Raw genomic sequence first — 21151 nt, forward strand, 5'->3', positions numbered from 1 at the left:
TGAAAAGACAGGCCAGGGCGCCTGGGTGGCTCAGTCGTTAAGCGTCTGCCTTCAGCTCAGGTCATGATCCCAGGGTCCTGGGATCGGGCTCCCTGCTCCGCGGGAAGCCTGCTTCTCCCTCTCCCACTCCCCCTGCTTGTGTTCCCTTTCTCGCTGTATCTCTCTCTGTCAAATAAATAAATAAACATCAAGAAATTTTTTTAAATTAAAAAAAAAAAAATCGGTCACAGAAGGCCAAGCCCTGTCTGTAACACTTTCCTTAAAAAGTGATGAATAGGGGGCGCCTGGGTGGCTCAGTTGGTTAAGCGACTGCCTTCGGCTCAGGTCATGATCCTGGAGTCCCTGGATTGAGTCCCGCATCGGGCTCCCTGCTTGGCAGGGAGTCTGCTTCTCCCTCTCCCACTCCCCCCTCTTGTGCTCTCTCTCTCTCTCACTCTCTCTCTCAAATAAATAAATTTTAAAAAAAAATCTTAAAAAAAAAAAAGTGATGAATAGGGAAAAACTACTCCAAGCACTCATAACTTGATGATTTAATCATCTTACAAGAGTGGAAGGTGACTATTATTTTTTTCTATAAAACTGTATTTCAGCCAGAAACAACCTTAGCTCATATATTATCACAATGTGACAATTCCTGCCCTACCTATGTAACATGCATATTCATTTAATCCAAAGGAATATCCTCTGAAGCACATGCTACTTTATCACCTCCATTTTAGGGATGGACAAACAGAGGCTTTTACAAGTGCCTTGCTCAAAGTTACACAGCTGGTAAGTGGCACAGTCCTTGCTCCTAACGACTGTCTTCAGTTAAACTTTAAACTCTTCTTTCTAAATGGTGTCACTATTTCCTTCCCATGCTGGCTTCATCCATCTACAAAGGAAGCCTTGAAACAAGTAAAGCTCTAATTTAAGTAACACTCCAGCACCTAAATACAGCAGAGCCTTCACTCTAACCTCCAAAACAAAGTCTCCTGAAATGCCAAACCCAACATAAATTTTAAGATGACAATCTTTTGGCCCATGTTTCAACTTTTTCTTTCCTAACCTTCATTGGAAAAACATGGTTGGGCAGAAAGAGGATCATTCTCAAAGCTTAAATTCCAAGTTTCTTAAATTTGGCAACAATACTGTGCTTTGGGACTTTAAAATTATAAGCACGGTTCCCAGTGGAAAACATTTCCTTTATTAGCAATTGGCTTTGAAAATTCCATTCTAGGATGCTAAATATAACAAAATACCTTCTGACTTCTAATAAACACATTCTCCAGATTATTTTGAAACTAATGATTACTTACTTACAAAATAATTTTGCCACAACCATTAAGCAAATGGAACATTTTAAAGAATCTTTCAAATGTGTTCCACTTCTTTTAATGAACTGACCTGATATTATTTTCTGAATTCTTCTACTATGAAATAAGAAAGTTCTCATTTCACAATTCATTTCTTTAAAGAGAGAGCCTTGTTTTATTCTAATTTTCTTTTTTTTTTTTTAAGATTTTATTTATTTGACACAGAGAGAGAGAGAGATAACAAGAGGGAGAGCACAAGCAGGGGGAGTGGCAGGCAGAGGGAGAGGGAGAGGGAGAAACAGGCTCCACACTGAGCAAGGAGCCTGATGTGGGACTCGATCCCAGGACCTTGGGATCGTGACCTGAGCTGAAGGCAGATGCTTAACCACTGAGCCACCCAGGAACCCCTATTTTATTCTAATTTTCTTAAGCTTTAACAGAAGAATATCAGCAAAGCCAGAATCATGAAAATAGGTTTTTCAAACTATGAAATAGAGTAAATATTTTTAAAGATTCTATACATTCATCAAAGGCACATAAAGCATTTCACAGTTCTTAAAATGTATCTTTATTATTAAAAATACCATACATGGTAGTTCAGAAATACTGAGTGATGGGGCAGGGGAGGAGTTGAGTGCCTTGTTCTGGGTTAATGGACTACAGGAATCAGGTTTTTAACCGAATGCAGTAGCTGCTGTGTTTCAGGGAACAGGCACTTAGTGGAGCTCACAACCCCAGGCATTCTGTCATTGTATAAGTGGTTCAAGTGCAGTTGTAAAAATTTAAGGTACCTTTAGCTGGACAGCTCCTCATGTTCTCCCTACCTAAAACATGGGAATGAGAAAGTAATTAAGACTCAACTGGCACTTTTTCTCTGGGAGATGGATCCAAGGAATTGAGTGGGGAGGGTAAAAACTTTCACCTCACAATCCCATGGAGTGTGTGTTTTTGTTTTCACCAGTAAGTATGTCTAACCATTACAAATAGCTTTTCAAAAAATACAGCCCACTGGTTATCGTGCCTTCTTTTGTCTCCCTCTCTTCACATCTTTTAGGCCACAAAGTCCCTTAACATTAAATCTTAAACAGGGCTACACAACCTCTATACATCTAAATATTCACCAACTAGTATATGCAGGGTAGGGCAGAGTTCTTTCAGGCCCAACCAGGATATTTAATGGGAAGATAAGAGATTTCAAAGTACCGTTTCTCTGCAAGTGACTCCTAAGCTTGCACTGGAACCCTGAATTTTCTCCAAAATTTATTCTAAAAATTAATATGAAGAGTTCTCCTTGAATGATCCAGTGTCAACAGCAGTAACAAAAAACTTGTTTAACACCCTATTATCTTTCACCCCCAACATGTGTTCTAGTATAACTGCTCTGTCCACACCCTGTCCCCAGATTTTGTGCTTTCTTCCTTCCTGGTGTTTCCCTGACGTTCCTTTCCTCCAGTTGTCAAAACCTGCAAGCGACATACATAAGTGGGTGCTGTAGGCCTGGGGTAGGACAACAGGAACTGGTGGCAACAGTCCTCAGCTCCAGCCCCATGTTAATCAGGTGGGGCTATGATGGCAGATCTTCCAATTATCCACATAGGCCTGAAATTCAGACTGTTAGGAGAAACGTTCTGGTTTTTAAAATAGCATGTGACCAAAGAAAACATGTGCAGGTCACCCGTTGGCAACCCCCAAGTTAACCAGCGTCTTCCATTCTGACCCAGGCTCCCTCGGTCCATTCTACACACCACTGCCAGATCCATTCACCAAACACACTGCTCCTGAAGCTCAAAATATTACCGCCAAGCCCCAACCCTTACGCTGTCATTCAACGTCCACCGAACCAACCGCTCTCCACCTTCCTCAACTCCCCTACACGAATCTTTCACTTCGATGAAAGGTGTCTACCCCCCTCATCCCTCACCCCCCAACCAGCTGCGTCCCCGCCAAGATGGCCTCTTTTTTTTTTTACCTTCCTGCTCTACCCCATCAGTGCCCACACTTGAAGCAGGAAACCTATACTGGGAGTACACCTTCCAAAACCTGCTGACGACGTGAGTCAAGAGACCTCTCTGCTTAATTTAAAACCAATAGATTTCACTTTCAAGAAAGAACTGAAATCTCCTAAGAGGCAAATCCCATGGCCTTGTCTTGATAGCCGCCTCCTCGCCCAAATAATATTTTAAAAGGGAGCAGAGAGCTTCAGACTGGCTCAGATGAGTCTCCTGCCAAAGAAGGCTTTGCGGGGTCCCGATGTCTCCACACCAGGAAGGCCTCGGGGAGGTGGGAGACTGGAAGGGGACCCCAATCAACCCTGCGAGACAAGTGGCCCCGGCAACCTCCCGCGCGCTCCTTCCTGCGCACGGGAGATGCCACCCCCAACCAGACCCCAGAGCCGGGGTTCCGACCTACCGCCCCCTCGTGCGCGCTCCGCCGAGGCCCCCACCCAAAGACCCTCGGCGCTGCCCGGGGCCGCTGTCGGCGGCGACAAAGGGTCAGAGAGCGAGACGACACCCCTGCGCGCGGCCCCGCGAACCTCCGGGGGGCGCCGCTGCCCGGCCGCGCCAACCCCGACGCCGCCGCTACCTTGTCCTCGGGCGGCGCGTCCGGCTCCCGGACCGCCCTCTGCCTCAGCTCGGTCATGCTTGGAGACCCCGGCGCGACGTCGCGGCAGGCGAGCAGCGCAGCCGCCGGAGCGGGCAGCTCAGCGCGGGTAGGCGCGGACTCCGCTCGGCCGGCCCCGCCCCGCCTGAGCGGCTCTCAAGACCCACCACAGCCCGGCCGCGGGCCGTGGAACTCGGCCCCGCCCAGCGCCGCCGCCGCCCTTTCACCCGGGCGGAGCACGATCGGCCTGTTCCAGCACCGGCCCCGCTCGCTCCGCTAGGGAGGAGGGCCCCGGAGCAAGCGCGCACGCGCACCGCCGCCATCACGACCGCAGAGATCCACCAATGGTGAAAATCCATCAGGGAGGAGGGGTTGTGGGGGCGGGGCGGAGCGGAACGGAGAAGCGTGCATTGGACTAGCTGCGTGAGGAGGCGGGAAAAGGCGTGTGTTTCCGAAGGAGACTAGCCAATGGGAGCTCCGGCTTGACAGCGGACGGCTGGCGCTGGCGCCCGGGATCCCAGAAGTAAAGTAAGTAGCTGGGGACGAGAGGCGGTGTCCTCCAAGGTCTAACCTGGAGGAAGCTTGGTACTCTCGGCTTCGCGTCCTCCATAGCCAGGGCTTGCCCCTCACGCATACAGAGCAGACACTTGTTAGGCCCTGAAGTGGAAAAATCCCCCAGGGTTTTCCACTTCAGGGCCTAACAAGTGTCTGCTCTGGAGTCTGGTTGGGGGTGGCATCTCCCGTGCGCAGGAAGGAGCGCGCGGGAGGTTGCCGGGGCCACTTGTCTCGCAGGGTTGATTGGGGTCCCCTTCCAGTCTCCCACCTCCCCGAGGCCTTCCTGGTGTGGAGACATCGGGACCCCGCAAAGCCTTCTTTGGCAGGAGACTCATCTGAGCCAGCCACAGGCCCTGTGGTGGGTCCTGAGAGCCGCTCAGGCGGGGCGCCGCCGTGTAAGAGGAGAGACTCACGTGATAAGGAAGTGAAACCCAAACATTAGTCGGCTTTGCTTTGCCAAGTACTTATTCATTAATTATGCTAGCCACTGAACTAAATAATCGCTTTATCTCATTTATTCTGCCGGGAAGTAGATACGATTTTTATTTTACAGATAAGATCTTCCACGGTTTTTCAAATTTCTTTTCTGTCTTCTGGACTGTTGAAAGACCTCTTGGACAGGAATGCTGCCTGCTTCGTTCATAGTGGATGTTCACTGTGTACCTGACATATCCTAGTACTTGAATGGATTTAAAAATTCTCCTAAAGGAGGGGCACCTGGATGGCTGAGTCGGTTAAGCGACTGTCTTCGGCTCAGGGCAAGAGTCCAGGATCCTAGGATCGAGCCCCCGTTGGGCTCCCTGCTCGGTGGGGAGTCGGCTCTTCTCTCTCCCTCTGCCCCTCCCCCCCGCTCATACTCTCTCTTGCTCTCTCTCAAATAAAATCTTTAAAAAAAAAATTATCCTAAAGGAAAATTATTCAACCAAGGTCTCATTAACTACAAAGTGCCCACTATGAATTAGAACACAAGATCTGTTACCAAAGCCTACGATAACCATTGTACATACTACCTGCCTTCCTAAATTCATTGTTAATACCTGTGTTGTTCAGACATTGCCTTCACCGGTCCCTATTCTCTGCTTTGTGAGTGATGTAAAACAAGTATGATATGAGGTCCCTTCCCCTAAGCATACGGTAATTTAACAAGGAAACTTGCACATGTAGGAGTTGCAATTTCGTGTTAGCAATTTTGACCTTGGGTAAAGTAGTGAGAACTCTGAGAAAGGCATTCTATTTTCTTGATTTCTATGAGTATATTCCCAAGCTTCTGCAACAGTGCTTCACAGTGACAGTAAACTAGGTGTGGAGGAATACTGAACACCGGCTGTGCTACCAACACATTGCACAAAGACTTGATGGGTTTTTTGTGGGAGGAGAAACAGACCACTCCTTTCAGGCCATAATTTATGTATAGAAAGATTTGCTTTTGTATTTTGTCATTTGTTTCGATGTTACTTATAGAAGTAAATAGCATAGTAATGGTAATTTTAAAGCTCTTTTAATCTGTTGAGGACCGACCACCATTTTGACCAATGTCAGTGGTTACTTCTTCATCTGAAGATCAGACACCTCGAGTGAATTAAGCAAGGTTTATTATCTCAAAGATGTAGGAAGGATGTCAACACAGAAAAAGCCACAAGGTCATCCTTGATAGAGGTAGATAGAGATGTATCCATATCCTCACCCTTAGGGTATGTTAATTGTGAAAGATAACATCAGTCCCTCCAGCTCAGCTGTTGCCTTTCAAATCCAGCCTAATATAAGGAAGCTGGTAGAGCAGTGCATATAAATCAAAGTTTCAGAATGCACAGTATGATTACTAGGGTAGATAAGCCCCTACAGTTTGGCCTGAACAAACTTCTCAGCCATTCCTCTCAGTCTTCCCAGGATGAGCTTAAACCAAGTACATTTCTGAAGTTAGCGCTGGAGAGAACAGGGAGCAGGTATTCAGACCCCTGAAAGTCATACTAATAGGCCTTTTAGCAAGCTTTAGGGTCTCTCTCTCTCTAAACTGTAGAAAGAAATTAAAAGTAAAAATCTCCCCCTATCTCCAGCCCAAAGAAAAATTTTGATTTTTTTTTAAGATTTTACTTATTTGAGAGAGAGAAAAAAAAAAACAGGCAGAAGCAAGGGGAGCGGCAGGCTCCTCACTGAGCAGGGAGCCTGACACAGGGCCTGCCGCTCCCCCTGTTTGTGCTCTCTCTCTCTTGCTCTCTCTGTGTGAAATAAATAAATAAAAATCTTTAAAAAAATAAATAGCAACTTCTTTTAAAAATTGTTAATTAACAGGGGCACCTGGGTGACTCAGTCGGTTAAGCGTCGGCCTGCATCTACCTTCGGCTCTGGTCATGATCCCATTGTCCTGGGATTGAGCCCTTTGTCAGGTCCCTGCTCAGCGGGAAGCCTGCTTCCCCCCTCACTCCCCTCCCCCGTCTTGTACTCTCGCTCACACTCACTCTCTCTCTCCTCAAATAAATAAAATATTTTTTTAAATTGTCAATAAACATAAACAGACTTTATCTGCTTTTTATCTTGCCCTTCGTATCTCCTTATTTATTTTTAAAGATTTTATTTATTTATTTGACAGAGAGAGAGAGCGCGAGAGCAGGAACACAAGCAGGGGGAGTGGGAGAGGGAGAAGCAGGCTTCCTGCCGAGCAGGGAGCCCGATGTTGGACTCGATCCCAGGACCCTGGGATCATGACCTGAGCCAAAGGCAGACGCTTAACGACTGAGCTACCCAGGCGCCCTCGTATTGCCTTTTTAGTTCTTACTTTGACAAGTGTTCTCAGATAGCTAAACTCAGCTTAATGAGGCGACATGCAAAATGGAATTGGGAGTGCACTCTACAGATTTGTCAAACTTCTTAAAGCTTCAAAAATTGCAAATTCTGCCCTCCCACAAACTTACAGACCTCCTCAATCATTAGACAGTCCATCTAAATTATAATGTCGGTCTCCTGTCGGCGAAATTGTAGGTCACATTTTTTCAAACCAATAGTTTACTTGGAGGCGCAGGTGGCTTTAAGCAAATAGTCATCTATTGATCACACATGATGAAACAGTACTACTCAGTCCTGATTATTTATTAGAATTACCTGGGGAGCTTCTAAAAGATACTAATGGAGGGCCTACCCTAGACCAACTAAATAAGAAACTCTGGAGATGGAGCCTAGAGGAATAGGCTTTTTTGTTGTTGTTAAGCTCCCCAGGTCTTTTTTTTTCTTTTTAAAAATTCTATTTATTAGAGGGAGAGAGCATGAGCGGTGCAGGGGGGTGAGGGAGGCAGAGGGAGAGGGAGAAGCAGACTCCCCGCTGAGCCAGTAGCTGGATGCAGGACTGGATCCTAGGACCCTAAGATCATGACCTGAGCCAAAGGCAGAAGCTTAACTGACTCAGCCACCCAGTGTCCCTCCCCAGGTGTTTCTAAGGGGCAGCTAGACTTGAGAATCACTCTAATACATGATATCACCTTATAAAGAAAGTTGCCAGAAATTATATAAAAGAGTAAAGTTGCCAGAAATTATGTAAGAGTTTACAGCATTTTTCTCTCCCAACATTCATTAATATTTTCTGATCAACAATTATATCTAGAAAGTGTGGAAAATGCAGAAAAGTATAATAGCAAACATGAAAATTATTAGTGGTAATATCAGCCTCGGGTAATTACTGTTACTATTTACATTGCATTTTCATTCTATTTTCCATGCACTTACACTTAGATATAACAATTTTAGAAAACTGGAATGCTACTATTTACACCATTTCATAACCTGACTTTTCTTTTTATCATTAAATGTTCTTTAAGAATGGTATTTGAAAGGCTGTTTGGTATGCCATCTTACAATTTATCATAATTTACCTAATGGTATTTTGTTAGAACTCAAGGTTATTTCCAACTTTAGAGGAAATTTTAATAATTCTATAAATTGTTTTATTTATTTATTTATTTTTTTAACGTGAGTAGGCTCCAGGCTTGGTGTGGAATCCAGTATGGGGCTTGAACTCACAACCCAGAGATCAAGACCTGAGCTGAGATCAAAAGTTGGATGCTTAACCAACTGAGCTACCCAGATGCCCCTCTATAAGAAATACTCTTAAACATGCTTCATCTTGGTAAGTACCTCTGATTACTTTTTTTTTTAAGATTTTATTTATTTATTTGACAGAGAAAGAGACATAGGGAGAGAGGGAACACAAGCAGGGGGAGTGGGAGAGGGAGAAGCAGGCTGCCCGCTGAGCAGGGAGCCCGATGCGGGGCTCGAGCCCAGGACCCTGGGATCATGACCTGAGCCAAAGGCAGATGCTTAACGACTGAGCCACCCAGGCGCCCCTCTGATTACTTCTTTAGGAAAAAATCCTAGAGATTGATTTTGGGTCTCAAAGAATAAATAAAATTTGAAAGCTTTCATACACAATACCAAATTCCCACCAGAAAAATTATACAATTTATACTCTAATCTTAAATGTATGAAAGTGCCCACTTCCTTGATTTCTTCCTAACAAGGAATGGTGACATAATTTTCACTAATTTGGTAGATTAAAATTCTGTTACCCTTTAATTTACTTTTTTGTCTATTAATGTGGCTAACCATTTTGTTCATATACTTACTAAGATGGAGCCATGGACCCTGCAAGCTAGCTACTTCTGGCTTTTGTTTGGAGGCATAAAGTCCCCTTTTCTCTTGATCAGTTTGAATTGGATTCTCTGTCCTGGAAACATTAGCCATACTGAAGTTTTAAAACTTACGTAGTCATTCCTTAGTTTTATGGGATTTTCCTTTTATGTTTAAAGCTCATAGCAAGATCTCATAAATATAATAGAAGACTTTTATACATCTTATTGGGTTTATATTTACTTGAAAAAAATTTTAAAGATTTTATTTTTAAATAATCTCTACACCCAACATGGGGATCAACCCCGAGGTCAAGAGTCCCATGCCCTGAGCCAGTATTGATTTGAATTTTGAATTTATTTATTTCAATTTTAATTATTTAATCTATCTGGAATTTATTTTGGTGAACAGTTATTAGGAAGAGTCTATAGCTTTATTATTTCCTAGACATTTAATCAAGTTTGATAGTTTACTTAATACATTGTTTCTCTCACTGATTGGAATAGCACCTTTACCAGATGTTAAAGTGATCCTCTTAAAATACAAATTAGATCATGTCAAAGATCTGATAATTTTCCCTTGCACTTGCGAAGTCCTATGAGCTCCCACTCCTGCTTCCTATGCAACCTCACCTTGCACCAGTCTCTCCTTTTATCAATGTGTCCCAGACATATCAATTTTTAGTTCTATTATATGTCAATTATATCTCAATAAAACTGGGGGAAATTACCCTAAAAAAATCTTTGAATTGTAAAACAAACTACTACCTGAACATCTTCTATATATGCTGTCCTTTTTCAACATACTATTCTTTCAGGCTAGAATACTCTTTCTTCCGTTCAAACAGCTAGCTTTTCTGATAAAATTCTACCTTGGAAGGCTTTCTCTGACCACAGGTCATTGCCATTCATATGCCCTCATTTCAACTGATTGTGTGTAATGTGGGTGTCACCTGGGTGGAGTTTAATTGCCATTTAAAATGTCTTCAAATTGATTACACTTTATCTGGCATTAAACCAAAAGGTTATTATGTAAGCAAAAAGTAAAGAAACAGAGTAGCCAAGCATACATTTGTTATTAGTGAAGCAAACGGTCCTCCCTGGAGTGAGCCAATCCCACATTTTGCAAAGAAATGAAGACTCTGAGACAACTAAGAAAGCAAAATACTCACAAATGGATAAAACTACTATGTTTTGATATTAAAATGTATGCAAAGGATAGTTGATCATACATAAAGCAAGAAGGTGCCCATATCAAAATTTACCAATGGGAAATCATCAACAGAATGAAAAGGCAACCTACTGAGTGGGAGGAAATAATTGCAAATCATGTTAAGGATAAGGGGCTAATCTTACACAATAACAAAAACCAAACAATCCAATTCAAAAATTGGGCAAAAAGCCTGAATAGACATTTTTCCAAAGAAGACATGCGGATGGCCAACAGGCATATAAAAAGATGCTCAACATCAATAAGCATCAGGGAGATGCAAATCAAAACCACAATGAAATATCACGTCACATCTATTATCAAAAAAAAAAAAAGAAAAGAAAAGAAATAAATGTTGGCAAGGAGATGAATAAAGGGAACCCTTGTGCACTGCTGGTGGGAATGTAAATGGGTACAACCACAATGGAAAATAGTATGGAAGTTCCTCAAAATATTAAAAATAGAACTACCATGTAATCCAGCAATTCTACTTCTGGATATTAATCCAAAGAAAATGAAAACACTAACTTGAAGAGATATATATATCTGCATGTTCACTGCAGCATTATTTACACTAGCCAAGGTATAGACAACCTAAGTATCCATTGATGAATTAATGGATACAGAAATCGTGATACACACACACACACACACCAGAATATTATTCACCCACAAAAAAGGATGAACCTTGCCATTTGCAACAATATGGTTGGATCTTGAGGGCATTATGCTAAGTAAATAAATCAGACAGCGAAAGACAAATACCTATGTGGAACCTAAAAGAAATCTCTATGTGGAACCTAAAACAAAAACAAAAATAAAAAACTGAGCTTACAGATAGAGAACAGATTGGTGGTTAACAGAGGTAGGGGGTGGGAGTGGGAGAAATAAGTGAACTGCTTTCTTGTGTGTTTTTGTTTAAATTGACTTTAAAGACTTAAAAAAAATTTTTTTTAATTTACAAGTGGATGGCACAGACTTGGAAAAGATTCCAGAGACAAGAGTGTAGCATTCTTGAGAAAGCTGCATCAACACCTGTGATAAGAGTATGCTAGCATATGGAAACACAGCAGTATCAGCAACTGTGAAAAACTGAATGTGGAGAAATATTAAGAATGCCTTGGGGCGCCTGGGTGGCTCAGTCGTTAAGCGTCTTCCTTCAGCTCAGGTCGTGATCCCAGGGTCCTGAGATCGAGCCCCACATCGGGCTCCCTGCACCGCGGGGAAGCCTGCTTCTCCCTCTCCTACTCCCCCTGCTTGTGTTCCCTCTCTCGCCATGTCTCTCTCTGTCAAATAAATAAATAAAATCTTTAAAAAAAAAAAAAAGAAAAGAATGCCTTAATTCACTTTGATTATATTTTTATGTATGCTAAAGAGTAATATACAATACAAATATTTTAAATAATCTAAAAGTTCTTTCAGTAATTACAAAATAGAAATTCTAAATGATAAAGCAATGTGTGATGGTTTGACATTTTATTTTTTTTCTTGTGCTACATGAAAACAATGGTGCATCTTAACTTAAAGTTATCTTGCTTTCAGTGAAACAGATTCATCCGTTAGAATTGCCAGAGAGAAAGAATAGATTAGGGAAAGGCAATATTTGAAACAATAATGAGAATATTCTAGACTTGATGTAATATATAAATCTTCTGACTTGGGGACACTAAACTCTCTAGACAGCATAAATAAAACTAAATCCACATCAAGATACATAGTAGAAAAACTAATTCTACAGACCAAGATAAGATAGCAAATACAACTAAAGGGAAATGCTATAACCAAAGCAAAAGAAAAATAACAAAATGAGGGGAGGGAAAATATATGTAATAGAGAAATGATTAATATATAAAGTGTTCCTTGTAATCAATAGGAAAGAGTTTAATAGAAAAGATAAACATACAATGATCACTCTTAACGACTGAGCCACCCAGGCGCCCCTCAATGATCGCTCTTAAAAATATATATATGAAAGTTTCCCAACCTGTAACAATTTTTTTTAAAGATTTTACTTATTTATTTGAGAGCGCGCGAGAGAGCATGAGCAGGGGGAGGAGCAGAGGGAAAAGAAGAGGTAGAAGCAGACTCCCCGCTGAGCGGAGCCGGCCTGTGCAGCTCCATCCCAGGACCCTGAGCCCAAGGCAGACACTTAACCTACTGAGCCACCCAGGTGCCCCCTGTAAATATTTTAATATGCAAATTGAAATTTTCACACGAATAAGCATTGATTTTATTTTATTTTTTAAGGTTTTATTTATTTATTTGACAGAGAGAGACACAACGAGAGAGGGAACACAAGCAGCGGGTGTGGGAGAGGGAGAAGCAGGCTTCCTGCTGAGCAGGGAGTCCGATTTGGGGCTCGATCCTAAGACCTTGGGATCATGACCTGAGCCGAAGGCAGACGCTTAAGGACTGAGCCACCCAGGCGCCCCGAATAAGCATTGATTTTAAAACAAGATTGGTAATATCTATAGTTAGGAAAATATGGGGAAATGAGCACGTCCACAGTCTTAGGTAAATTGCAATCTTTCAGCGGCCAATTTAGTAACATTTATCAAAACTTTAATGCGTATGCTACTTCAAGGAGTCGATCTCACAAAAATCAACTAAGTGCCCAAAAGTGTTTGTAATTACAAGAAATTGGTAAATTTGGTTACATGCATAGGATACTATGCCATTGTTTTAAGAGGTGCTTATATAGAGGTGGTATGTGACAGAAAATTAAACGTATCTTATTAAATACATCACAGAAGTGTTTCTGGTATGAACCCATTTTGTTTTTTAAAAATGTATTTGTATAGGGGCGCCTGCACATGATCCCGGGCTCCTGGAATCGAGTCCGGCTTCGGGCTCCTTGCTCAACAGGGAGCCTGCTTCTCCCCTGCCTGCCGTTCCCCCTGCTTGTGCTTGCTCTCTGTCTCGCTCTCGCGCTCTCTCTTTGTCAAATAAATAAATAAAATCTTAAAAAAAAAAATTTGTATAGAGAATAGAAAGCTTAGAAAGTTGTATACAGTAAACAACACGAGCTTGGTGTGCGTGTGGGCGGGGAGGGGGCAGATAATTTTGTAATCATAACTGTACACCTCTTTACCTTTTGACTTTTAGGAGCACATCACTTCTATAATAGCAAAAATAAAATGCATATTTAAAACAGCTATACTCAGGCTGCAAGGCGTTTTCCTCCTGGTAGGTTGGATTTGCGTTTCACTGGCTAAAATCTTTCTATCCCTGAAGCGGGAGGTGGAGGAGGCAGCACAAAACTGTAACTCTAAGAACCCCAACCCGGGTCTGGCCTTCACAAGTCTAGACTTGTTTAGCGTCCGGGTTCTCAGAACAGGGAAAAGAAGGCAGTCCTACAGGAGGCGGAGGCCCCGCCCCTGCATCCAACCCTCCAATGGATGTTCTGGGAGGACGGGCTACATGCAGATCAGGGACACTATTGGCCCTAGAGTCTCTCCGCCAGGCAATGGGCGGGGCAGCGTGGTGACGTATCCACACGCGGCGCAGAGGCGGAGAGCGCGCGCTCCCAGACGCGGCGCTATTAAACGGTTGCAGGCTCTGCTGGCTGGGTGTGATCTTCTGCCTCTCAGACTTTCGCTCGCTCTTGTCGTCTGACGCCCAAGCCGGCTACAACTTCCTCCTTATCTCCGCCTGTAGCTGCGTCGTTGTGATTCTGCCACCATGTTCGAGGCGCGCCTGGTCCAGGGCTCCATCCTGAAGAAGGTGCTGGAGGCGCTTAAGGATCTCATCAACGAGGCCTGCTGGGACATAAGCTCGAGTGGCGTAAACCTGCAGAGCATGGACTCCTCCCACGTCTCCCTGGTGCAGCTCACCCTGCGTTCCGAGGGCTTCGACACGTACCGCTGCGACCGCAACTTGGCCATGGGTGTGAACCTCACCAGGTGAGCCCCGGGGTAGCGGAGAGCCGGGCTCTCGTGCACCCCCACCTCCTGCTCTTGGCGGGAGCGCCTGCTAGCTAGGCCTTCATTGGCTGGCATGGGCGACCTGCGCTATCTCATTGGCCTGCGACGCCAAGGGGCGGGATCTAGCGGAGCGCGCGGTTCGGAAAGCCCGCGCTGGCAGCCGCGCGAACCGGCTTTTTCCGCGCCAAAGTCACAAAGCGGGTGGTGGCGGGAAAATGACGGGCTTCTTCGCAATGCCAGGAAAAGCCTTGCACAGCTCTTTGGCCATTAAGTGCTGGCGACCTTGGATGAGAAACCTTTGGCTTGATTGACTTTAACTGCTTTATGATGTGCCTTAGTTCTGTCAGCCTACCTAGGGACAATCGGTTGGTTCTGGTCTTTTATTATTATAAAGTTGCAGTGAGCACCCTGAGTTCCTGGACTTAAAATTTCTCCCGAGCAGTGGCTTTCAACTTTTTATTACTACTTGTCTAGTACATAAACATGTTTAAATCTTAAGGCTTATGAGAAATACTTACCCCGACTACGTGCAGTGTGTTTTAATGAGTATCCTAGATCATCTTTCATGATCGTCGCGACCGAATACTTTGCTTCATCCATCAAAGGGATTTGCAATTCATAGTCTTCTGTTGATATCCAGAAGTGAAATTGCTCGTGGTAGGGTGTGTGCTTGTTAAAATATAAATACCGCAAAATTGCATTACAAAATGGCCGGATCAGTTTACCTAACTCACCCAATTCCTCAGACGACCCTGGTAAAAATGGCAACTCCTTGTTTTAATTGCGTCAGAAATCGATCTTGAGAACATTGTGTTGATTTTAAATCCTGTGTCTTCTGTGCTCTAGCATGTCCAAAATACTAAAATGTGCTGGCAATGAAGACATCATTACACTAAGGGCCGAAGATAATGCGGACACCCTGGCACTAGTATTTGAAGCTCCAAGTAAGTCCTACCCTTCTACTAAGTTATACTGGAGGAAATTTAAATGCAGTGCATTTCTCAAAGTTGTGAGAAATTTAAGAAAATGTTTGTGATGATCGTAGAACTTAACATCATAGTTATAAACTTAAATGCTTTTCTTCAATCTGCTTTCTTTTGGTAGATCAAGAAAAGGTTTCCGACTATGAAATGAAGTTAATGGATTTAGATGTTGAACAACTTGGAATTCCAGTGAGTATCAAAGTTTCTGACTGTACTGTACACAAGTCATGATAGTTACATAAGATAATGTTAATAATATCATTTAAAGCCCAGTTTCAAACAGAACTTCTATATATCTGCTGATAACATGCTTCAAAGTGGGGTTTTACTATTTATACTGACATTTATAATTTCATTAAACTGCAGTACTCTAAAATGAATCATTGGTTGAATTCATTGCGCTAAATGTGTATTTGCGTTAACCTCCATCCCCCCCCCCCTTTTTAAGAGTAGACTTTAAAGCTGTGTTAGCAGAAATTCATTAAGGTTAAGTTTATCAACATAAAAGGAGAGAAGAGATGTTGAGATGTTTAAAATCCTTAGTATCTTATTTTCTTGTTTTGTTTTGGTAAGCAGTTGGGCCTCCTTGAACAGCCATCATCGTTTGTATGCCATGAATGTCCTCTTGATTTAGCCCAGAAGGTGATTAGGGGGAGGCTCTTTTCCCTGAATAGTGCGTTTATCATTAAAGGTTTAAACTCTTAATTTTAGTTTTCTTAGTATGATTATTCTTATGACATACTTGTTTTATATCTACATTTATTTTTTTGAGTGTTAGAGTATGTTAGGAAATTACACAATGAGTGATATTTCAAAGTAATCAGGAAATCTTAAATTCTGAATTCTTGTCTAGATGCGGAGTCTTCAGAAAATGAGAATGCCAAATCTTTAATTTCCAGCAACTGAACTTTATTTTATTTTTTAAATAGGAACAAGAGTATAGCTGTGTAGTAAAGATGCCTTCTGGCGAATTTGCACGTATATGCCGAGATCTCAGTCATATTGGAGATGCTGTTGTAATTTCCTGTGCAAAAGATGGAGTGAAATTTTCTGCAAGTGGAGAACTAGGAAATGGAAATATTAAGTTGTCACAAACAAGTAATGTCGATAAGGAGGAGGAAGCTGTAAGTAGTTTCTTAAGTAAACAGAAAATACTTTGAAGAGCATTGTAACCCTTCTTAACATTAGGTTGTGCCTTAGTCTATTCAGGCTGCTATAGCAAAGTACCATGGACAATGACTTATAAACAACTGTAGTTTATTTCTCACAGTTCTGGAGGCCAGGAAGCTGGCAGATTCGATGTCTGGTGAGGACCTGCTTCCTGGTTCACAGACAGTGGGCTTCTCACCTGATAGAAGGCTCAAAGGAGCTCTCTGGGGTCTCTTTTAGAAGGGTACTAGCACCAAGCACCTCCTAAAGGCCCTACCTCCAAGAACCATCACATGGGGATTTGGTTTTAACATGAATTTTGCAGGAACACAGACTTCAGTCTATAGCAAGGTAATTGCAACTCAACAGAAGGATCTAGTTGGAGTAAAAATTTACTTTAGGAGCTCTTATGTAATCTTTATATTAACTTTCTATACAGTAGGCCCAGTAGGGGGCCCAGAGAACCCCTATTTAGGGACAAAATAAAGAACACTCTAATTACTAAATATCCTTAAATTAAGGTTTTCCTATATAATCAAGTGTTTTTAAATAATATTTATAAACTAATATTTTGTAATTATATTTAAAAAAAAGCCTTGCTAGCCTTTAAATAAACATCAGTTAACTCTGTAAATTAAGGACAGTTGAAGGTTCTAACCTCATAGGATTATTAAGATTAAATATGGTAACAAAGTGCTTAACATAGTGTCTGACATTTTAAGTTTATAGTAAATATCAGATATTCTAGTCCCTTGCGTGAGTAGTCAATCCTTAGTTTAAATGAAGACTTAAAAATATTAGTAGCAAAAGTCCAGGGGCTAATTCTGAATTATTGGTCTCCTAAATTATATTGTAACTCCGCTGCCATTCTGGATTTTTGTTTTAATCTCGAGTTCGTTCTTTTTTTTTTTTTTTTTTTTTAAGATTTTATTTATTTATTTGACGGAGAGAGACATAGGAGAGAGGGAGCACAAGCAGGGGGAGTGGTAGAGGGAGAAGCAGGATTCCTGCTGAGCAGGGAGCCCAATGTGGGGCTCAATTCCAGGACCCTGGGATCATGACCTGAGCCGAAGGCAGACGCTTAACGACTGAGCCACCCAGGTGCCCCTCAAATTAGTTCTATAAATATTTTTATATCTGAAGTATGAGCTTTTTTTTTTTTTTAAGCATGGGTTATTTATTTATTTATTTGACAGAGAGATAGTACAAGTAGGCAGAGAGGCAGGCAGAGAGAGAGGGAGAAGCAGACTCTCCACTGAGCAGGGAGCCCGACGTGGGGCTCGATCCCAGGACCCTGGAATCATGACCCGAGCCGAAGGCAGCCGCTTAACCAACTGAGCCACCCAGTTGCCCCTGAAGTATGAGCATTTTATGACATTATTTGGTATCAAGAATATTTCAGTGTTTTCCTATTTCCTTGGTTATTTCAAAGTCGTTTGAATTAAGATTAATAAGCTCTGTACATTGTAGTTCGATGATAGGCCCTCAAATTCTTTTAATCTGTTGGTTCTCCATTCAATTTCTTTTTTACCCCCTCCATTACAATTTGTTGAAGCAAATCCTTTGTCATTGAGTTTTACCGAAGTCTGGATTTTGCCCATTGTATTCCTTATGTCAATAAATACGCTCCTCTAACCTGTATTTCCTATAAACTGGTAGCTACAGCTCTAAGAGGCTTGATGATACTCAGTGTTTCCTTTGTTTTGGGAATGAGAGAGCAAAAATACTTTACAGATGGTGGTATGTGTACCTCTAGTAGGTATGAAGTGTCGTATATTTTCTTAGCAGCCATAATAATCATTTAGAATCATTAGGTCATTAGGGTTGTAATGTATTAATACATTTCATTCCTTCATTTATTATCTGATTTATTTATTAGGAACATTCCCATAAAGAGAAGCTTTCTCGGGCGCCTGGGTGGCTCAGTTGGTTAAACGACTGCCTTCGGCTCAGGTCATGATCCTGGAGTCCCGGGATCGAGTCCCGCATCGGGCTCCCTGCTCGGCGGGGAGTCTGCTTCTCCCTCTGGCCCTCCCCCCTCTCATGTGCTCTCTGTCTCTCTCATTCTCTCTGTCTCAAATAAATAAATAAATCTTTAAAAAAATAAAAAAGAGAGAAGCTTTCTCTTACAATTTGTACCTGAGCTACAGTTCATATGGGAAAGGCAGACTAAATACTTGATTCTTTTTTTAATTTATTTTTAATTAACGTAATGTATTATTTGTTTCAGGGGTACAGGTCTGTGATTCATCAGTCTTACACAATTCACAGTGCCCACCATAGCACATACCCTCCCCAGTGTCCATCACCCAGCCACCCCATCCCTCCCACCCCCCCCCCACTCCAGCAACCCTCAGTTTGTTTCCTGAGATTAAGAGTCTCTTAGGTTTGTCCTCCTCTCTGGTTTCATCTTGTTTCATTTTTCCCTTCCTAAATACTTGATTCTTTTGATTTACCAGTCCTCAAAGTTAGTTTCATATCACTCTCCAAAGTAAGCAATAAAGGGTTTTTTGGTTTTGTTTTTAAACGTATATTCTAGGGGTGCCTGGGTGGCTTAGTCAGTTAAGCGTCTGACTCTTGGTTTTGGCTAAGGTCATCTCATGGAACGAACCCTGCTTGGGCTCCACACACAGCCTGGAGTCTGCTTGAAGATTCTCTCCCTCTACCTGCCCCCCTCCCCGTCTTGCGTGCACCCATGCGCTCTCTCTAATAAATAAATCTTTAAATATATTCTAAACTAATGGGTTGCAACTTTCTTGATGTTTTTCAATATGATTAATCTTTTGTTTTGTCTCAGGTTACCATAGAGATGAATGAGCCAGTTCAGCTAACTTTTGCACTGAGATACCTGAACTTCTTTACAAAAGCCACTCCGCTCTCTCCTACAGTAACACTCAGTATGTCTGCAGATGTACCCCTTGGTAAGATAATTGGTTTGTTGAATCTTGTTTTGTAGATGGTATAGTGGACTTCTCAATAATTAATTATGTTCCTGTCTTCTTTCAGTTGTAGAGTATAAAATTGCTGACATGGGACATTTAAAGTACTACTTGGCTCCCAAGATCGAGGATGAAGAAGGATCTTAGGTATTCTTAAAATCCAAGAAAAGAAAGTTAAGCTCTTTAAGAACTGCTTCTGAGATGCCAGCATGTACTTGAGTCTGTCACCAAATTTGTACCTCTGAATACATATGTAGATATCTTCTGTAAATAACCTATTTTTTCCTTCATTCTTTACAATTTGTTTAAAGAATAAAGTCCAAAGTCAAATCTGGTCTTGTTAACCTAGGAATATTTCTGCCTTACCCAAAAATACTTGTGATTTTCATAACAAAAGGGGTTTGACTCTTAAATACAGTTTTAAGAATTTTTTTCAATTTAAATAAAAGTTATTTGAATTTCAAACATCATCACAAGACAGTGCCTTCATTTGGACCATGACTATTGCAAGTATCCTAGGGAATTCAGTTCAAGCTACCATTTCATGTAAATGTGCTTATTTTTCCAGTCTAGAGCAGCCTGATAAAAATACATTAGATACAGCAATAAAAAGTATTCCAAATACAGTAGGTGACAAGATATTTTTGGGGATTCATTTGTCAAAGTTATTTTGGTATTCTTCTAACTTGAGTTCAAGAAATGAACAGGAGGGTAGACCAAGTCCTATACATATTGTTATTTTGTCAATTTTGTTAGCAAAAACTAACACTTTTTTCAGAAGCTTTATGTACCCAAAGCTGTGTGGACTTTAGAAGACTAGCATTGCTATAGGGCAGTGTTTCTTTGGCCTAGGGAGCCTTTTAAAAGAATCTTGCAAGATTTAGTACATCTGTGATAGGGCCCAAGCAATATGTGCAAAAATAATTTTTCTAATATAAGTAGCCTTTTTTGGGGACTTAATCCTAGCGGTTGTGAAACGGACTGTTTAAATGTTCCTACTAATTGTGCCACAAAGCCACAAGCTGGCATAGTACATATTGAGAATTGCTTCATTAAAGTTCTTTATCCCGGTGTGTTTTGTGCTTGGTGGTTTAAATGACTGGTTTCTTTTTGTAGTATCTGGACTGAGTTCTAGTTACTGGACGGTAGAACTCCCTGTACCCAGTAGGTTCATTACCTTCTGTGTGCCTGGGGGTCGGGAAGGATATTGGCTGCAAAGGGGCCTGATGGAAGTTTTGGGAATGATGTAACATTAATAGAGACTGGTGATGGTTCCAAGACTGTATGCACTTGTCAAACTCATCCAATTGTACTTTATTGTGTGTAAATTATACTTCAATAAATCTGACATTTACAAAGCTTCACGTGCTGCAAAATGTCCCTTGTGGGCGGGCCTCTTACCTGGGTCAGGCCCGATGGTGAGGAGGGAAACTGAAGCACAAGAATGTGGGGCCACTCGAGAGTAGTGGCGGGGTACTGACCAGCAGAGACCGCGGCGCGCCTGCGGGGAAGGCCTACAGCCCTGGGCAGTGACTGGGAGACCCGGCCGTTCCGGTCATCCACAGCTTCACTGTCTTGGCTTCCGTCTCCCGTGGGTGCCACTGAGCTCCCAGCACTGCCGGAGGGATCAGGGAAAGGAACAAGTAGCCGGTTTACCCGGAGTCTGACTGTGACCCAGGCGGCCGGTCACCCAAGGCACCTACACAACCCAGCGGAGGTGACCGGCAGCAAACCCAGGGCGCAGCGACTCCCGCAACCCCACAGGGCGGAACTCCGCCGGCGCCTCCCGAGAGCCCCCGATGCCGCCCGCAGGATGCTCCCACCAGCGCAGGACCGAAACGGGAAGTTTCGAAGAGTGGAATAAGAGGACGTCGCTCCCGGTG

The 21151-nt window shown here is 42.5% G+C and overlaps 2 protein-coding genes across 3 annotated transcripts in view; one reads left to right on the forward strand and one right to left on the reverse strand.

Moving 5' to 3' along the window:
- Window positions 1-4146, reverse strand: part of CDS2 (CDP-diacylglycerol synthase 2) — a 66238-nt gene extending 62092 nt beyond the window's left edge. Inside the window, exon 1 of the mRNA XM_045885428.3 lies at window positions 3879-4146. Coding sequence (XP_045741384.1) covers window positions 3879-3935 — 57 coding nt within the window. The 5' untranslated portion in view covers window positions 3936-4146. The remainder of the gene's footprint in view (window positions 1-3878) is intronic.
- Window positions 4147-4292: 146 nt separating this feature from the next.
- Window positions 4293-20627, forward strand: PCNA (proliferating cell nuclear antigen). Of its 2 annotated transcripts, XM_045885430.3 has the most exons (8): window positions 4293-4424; window positions 8417-8565; window positions 13932-14176; window positions 15044-15141; window positions 15302-15369; window positions 16110-16304; window positions 19127-19250; window positions 19336-20627. In XM_045885430.3, exons 3-8 carry the CDS (start codon window positions 13956-13958, stop codon window positions 19413-19415), a joined length of 786 nt encoding a protein of 261 aa, XP_045741386.1. In that variant the 5' UTR covers window positions 4293-4424; window positions 8417-8565; window positions 13932-13955; the 3' UTR covers window positions 19416-20627. The 2 variants fall into 2 exon arrangements, with proteins under 2 accessions (XP_045741386.1, XP_064428919.1); XM_064572849.1 differs by lacking the exons at window positions 4293-4424; window positions 8417-8565 and adding an exon at window positions 13380-13460.
- Window positions 20628-21151: the final 524 nt, after the last annotated feature.

The sequence above is a fragment of the Mirounga angustirostris genome, unplaced genomic scaffold (genome assembly GCF_029215605.1).
Source record: "Mirounga angustirostris isolate CCGP_5_RB_7025 unplaced genomic scaffold, mMirAng1.0.hap1 SCAF_10, whole genome shotgun sequence".
NCBI classification, from domain to species: Eukaryota; Metazoa; Chordata; class Mammalia; order Carnivora; family Phocidae; genus Mirounga; species Mirounga angustirostris.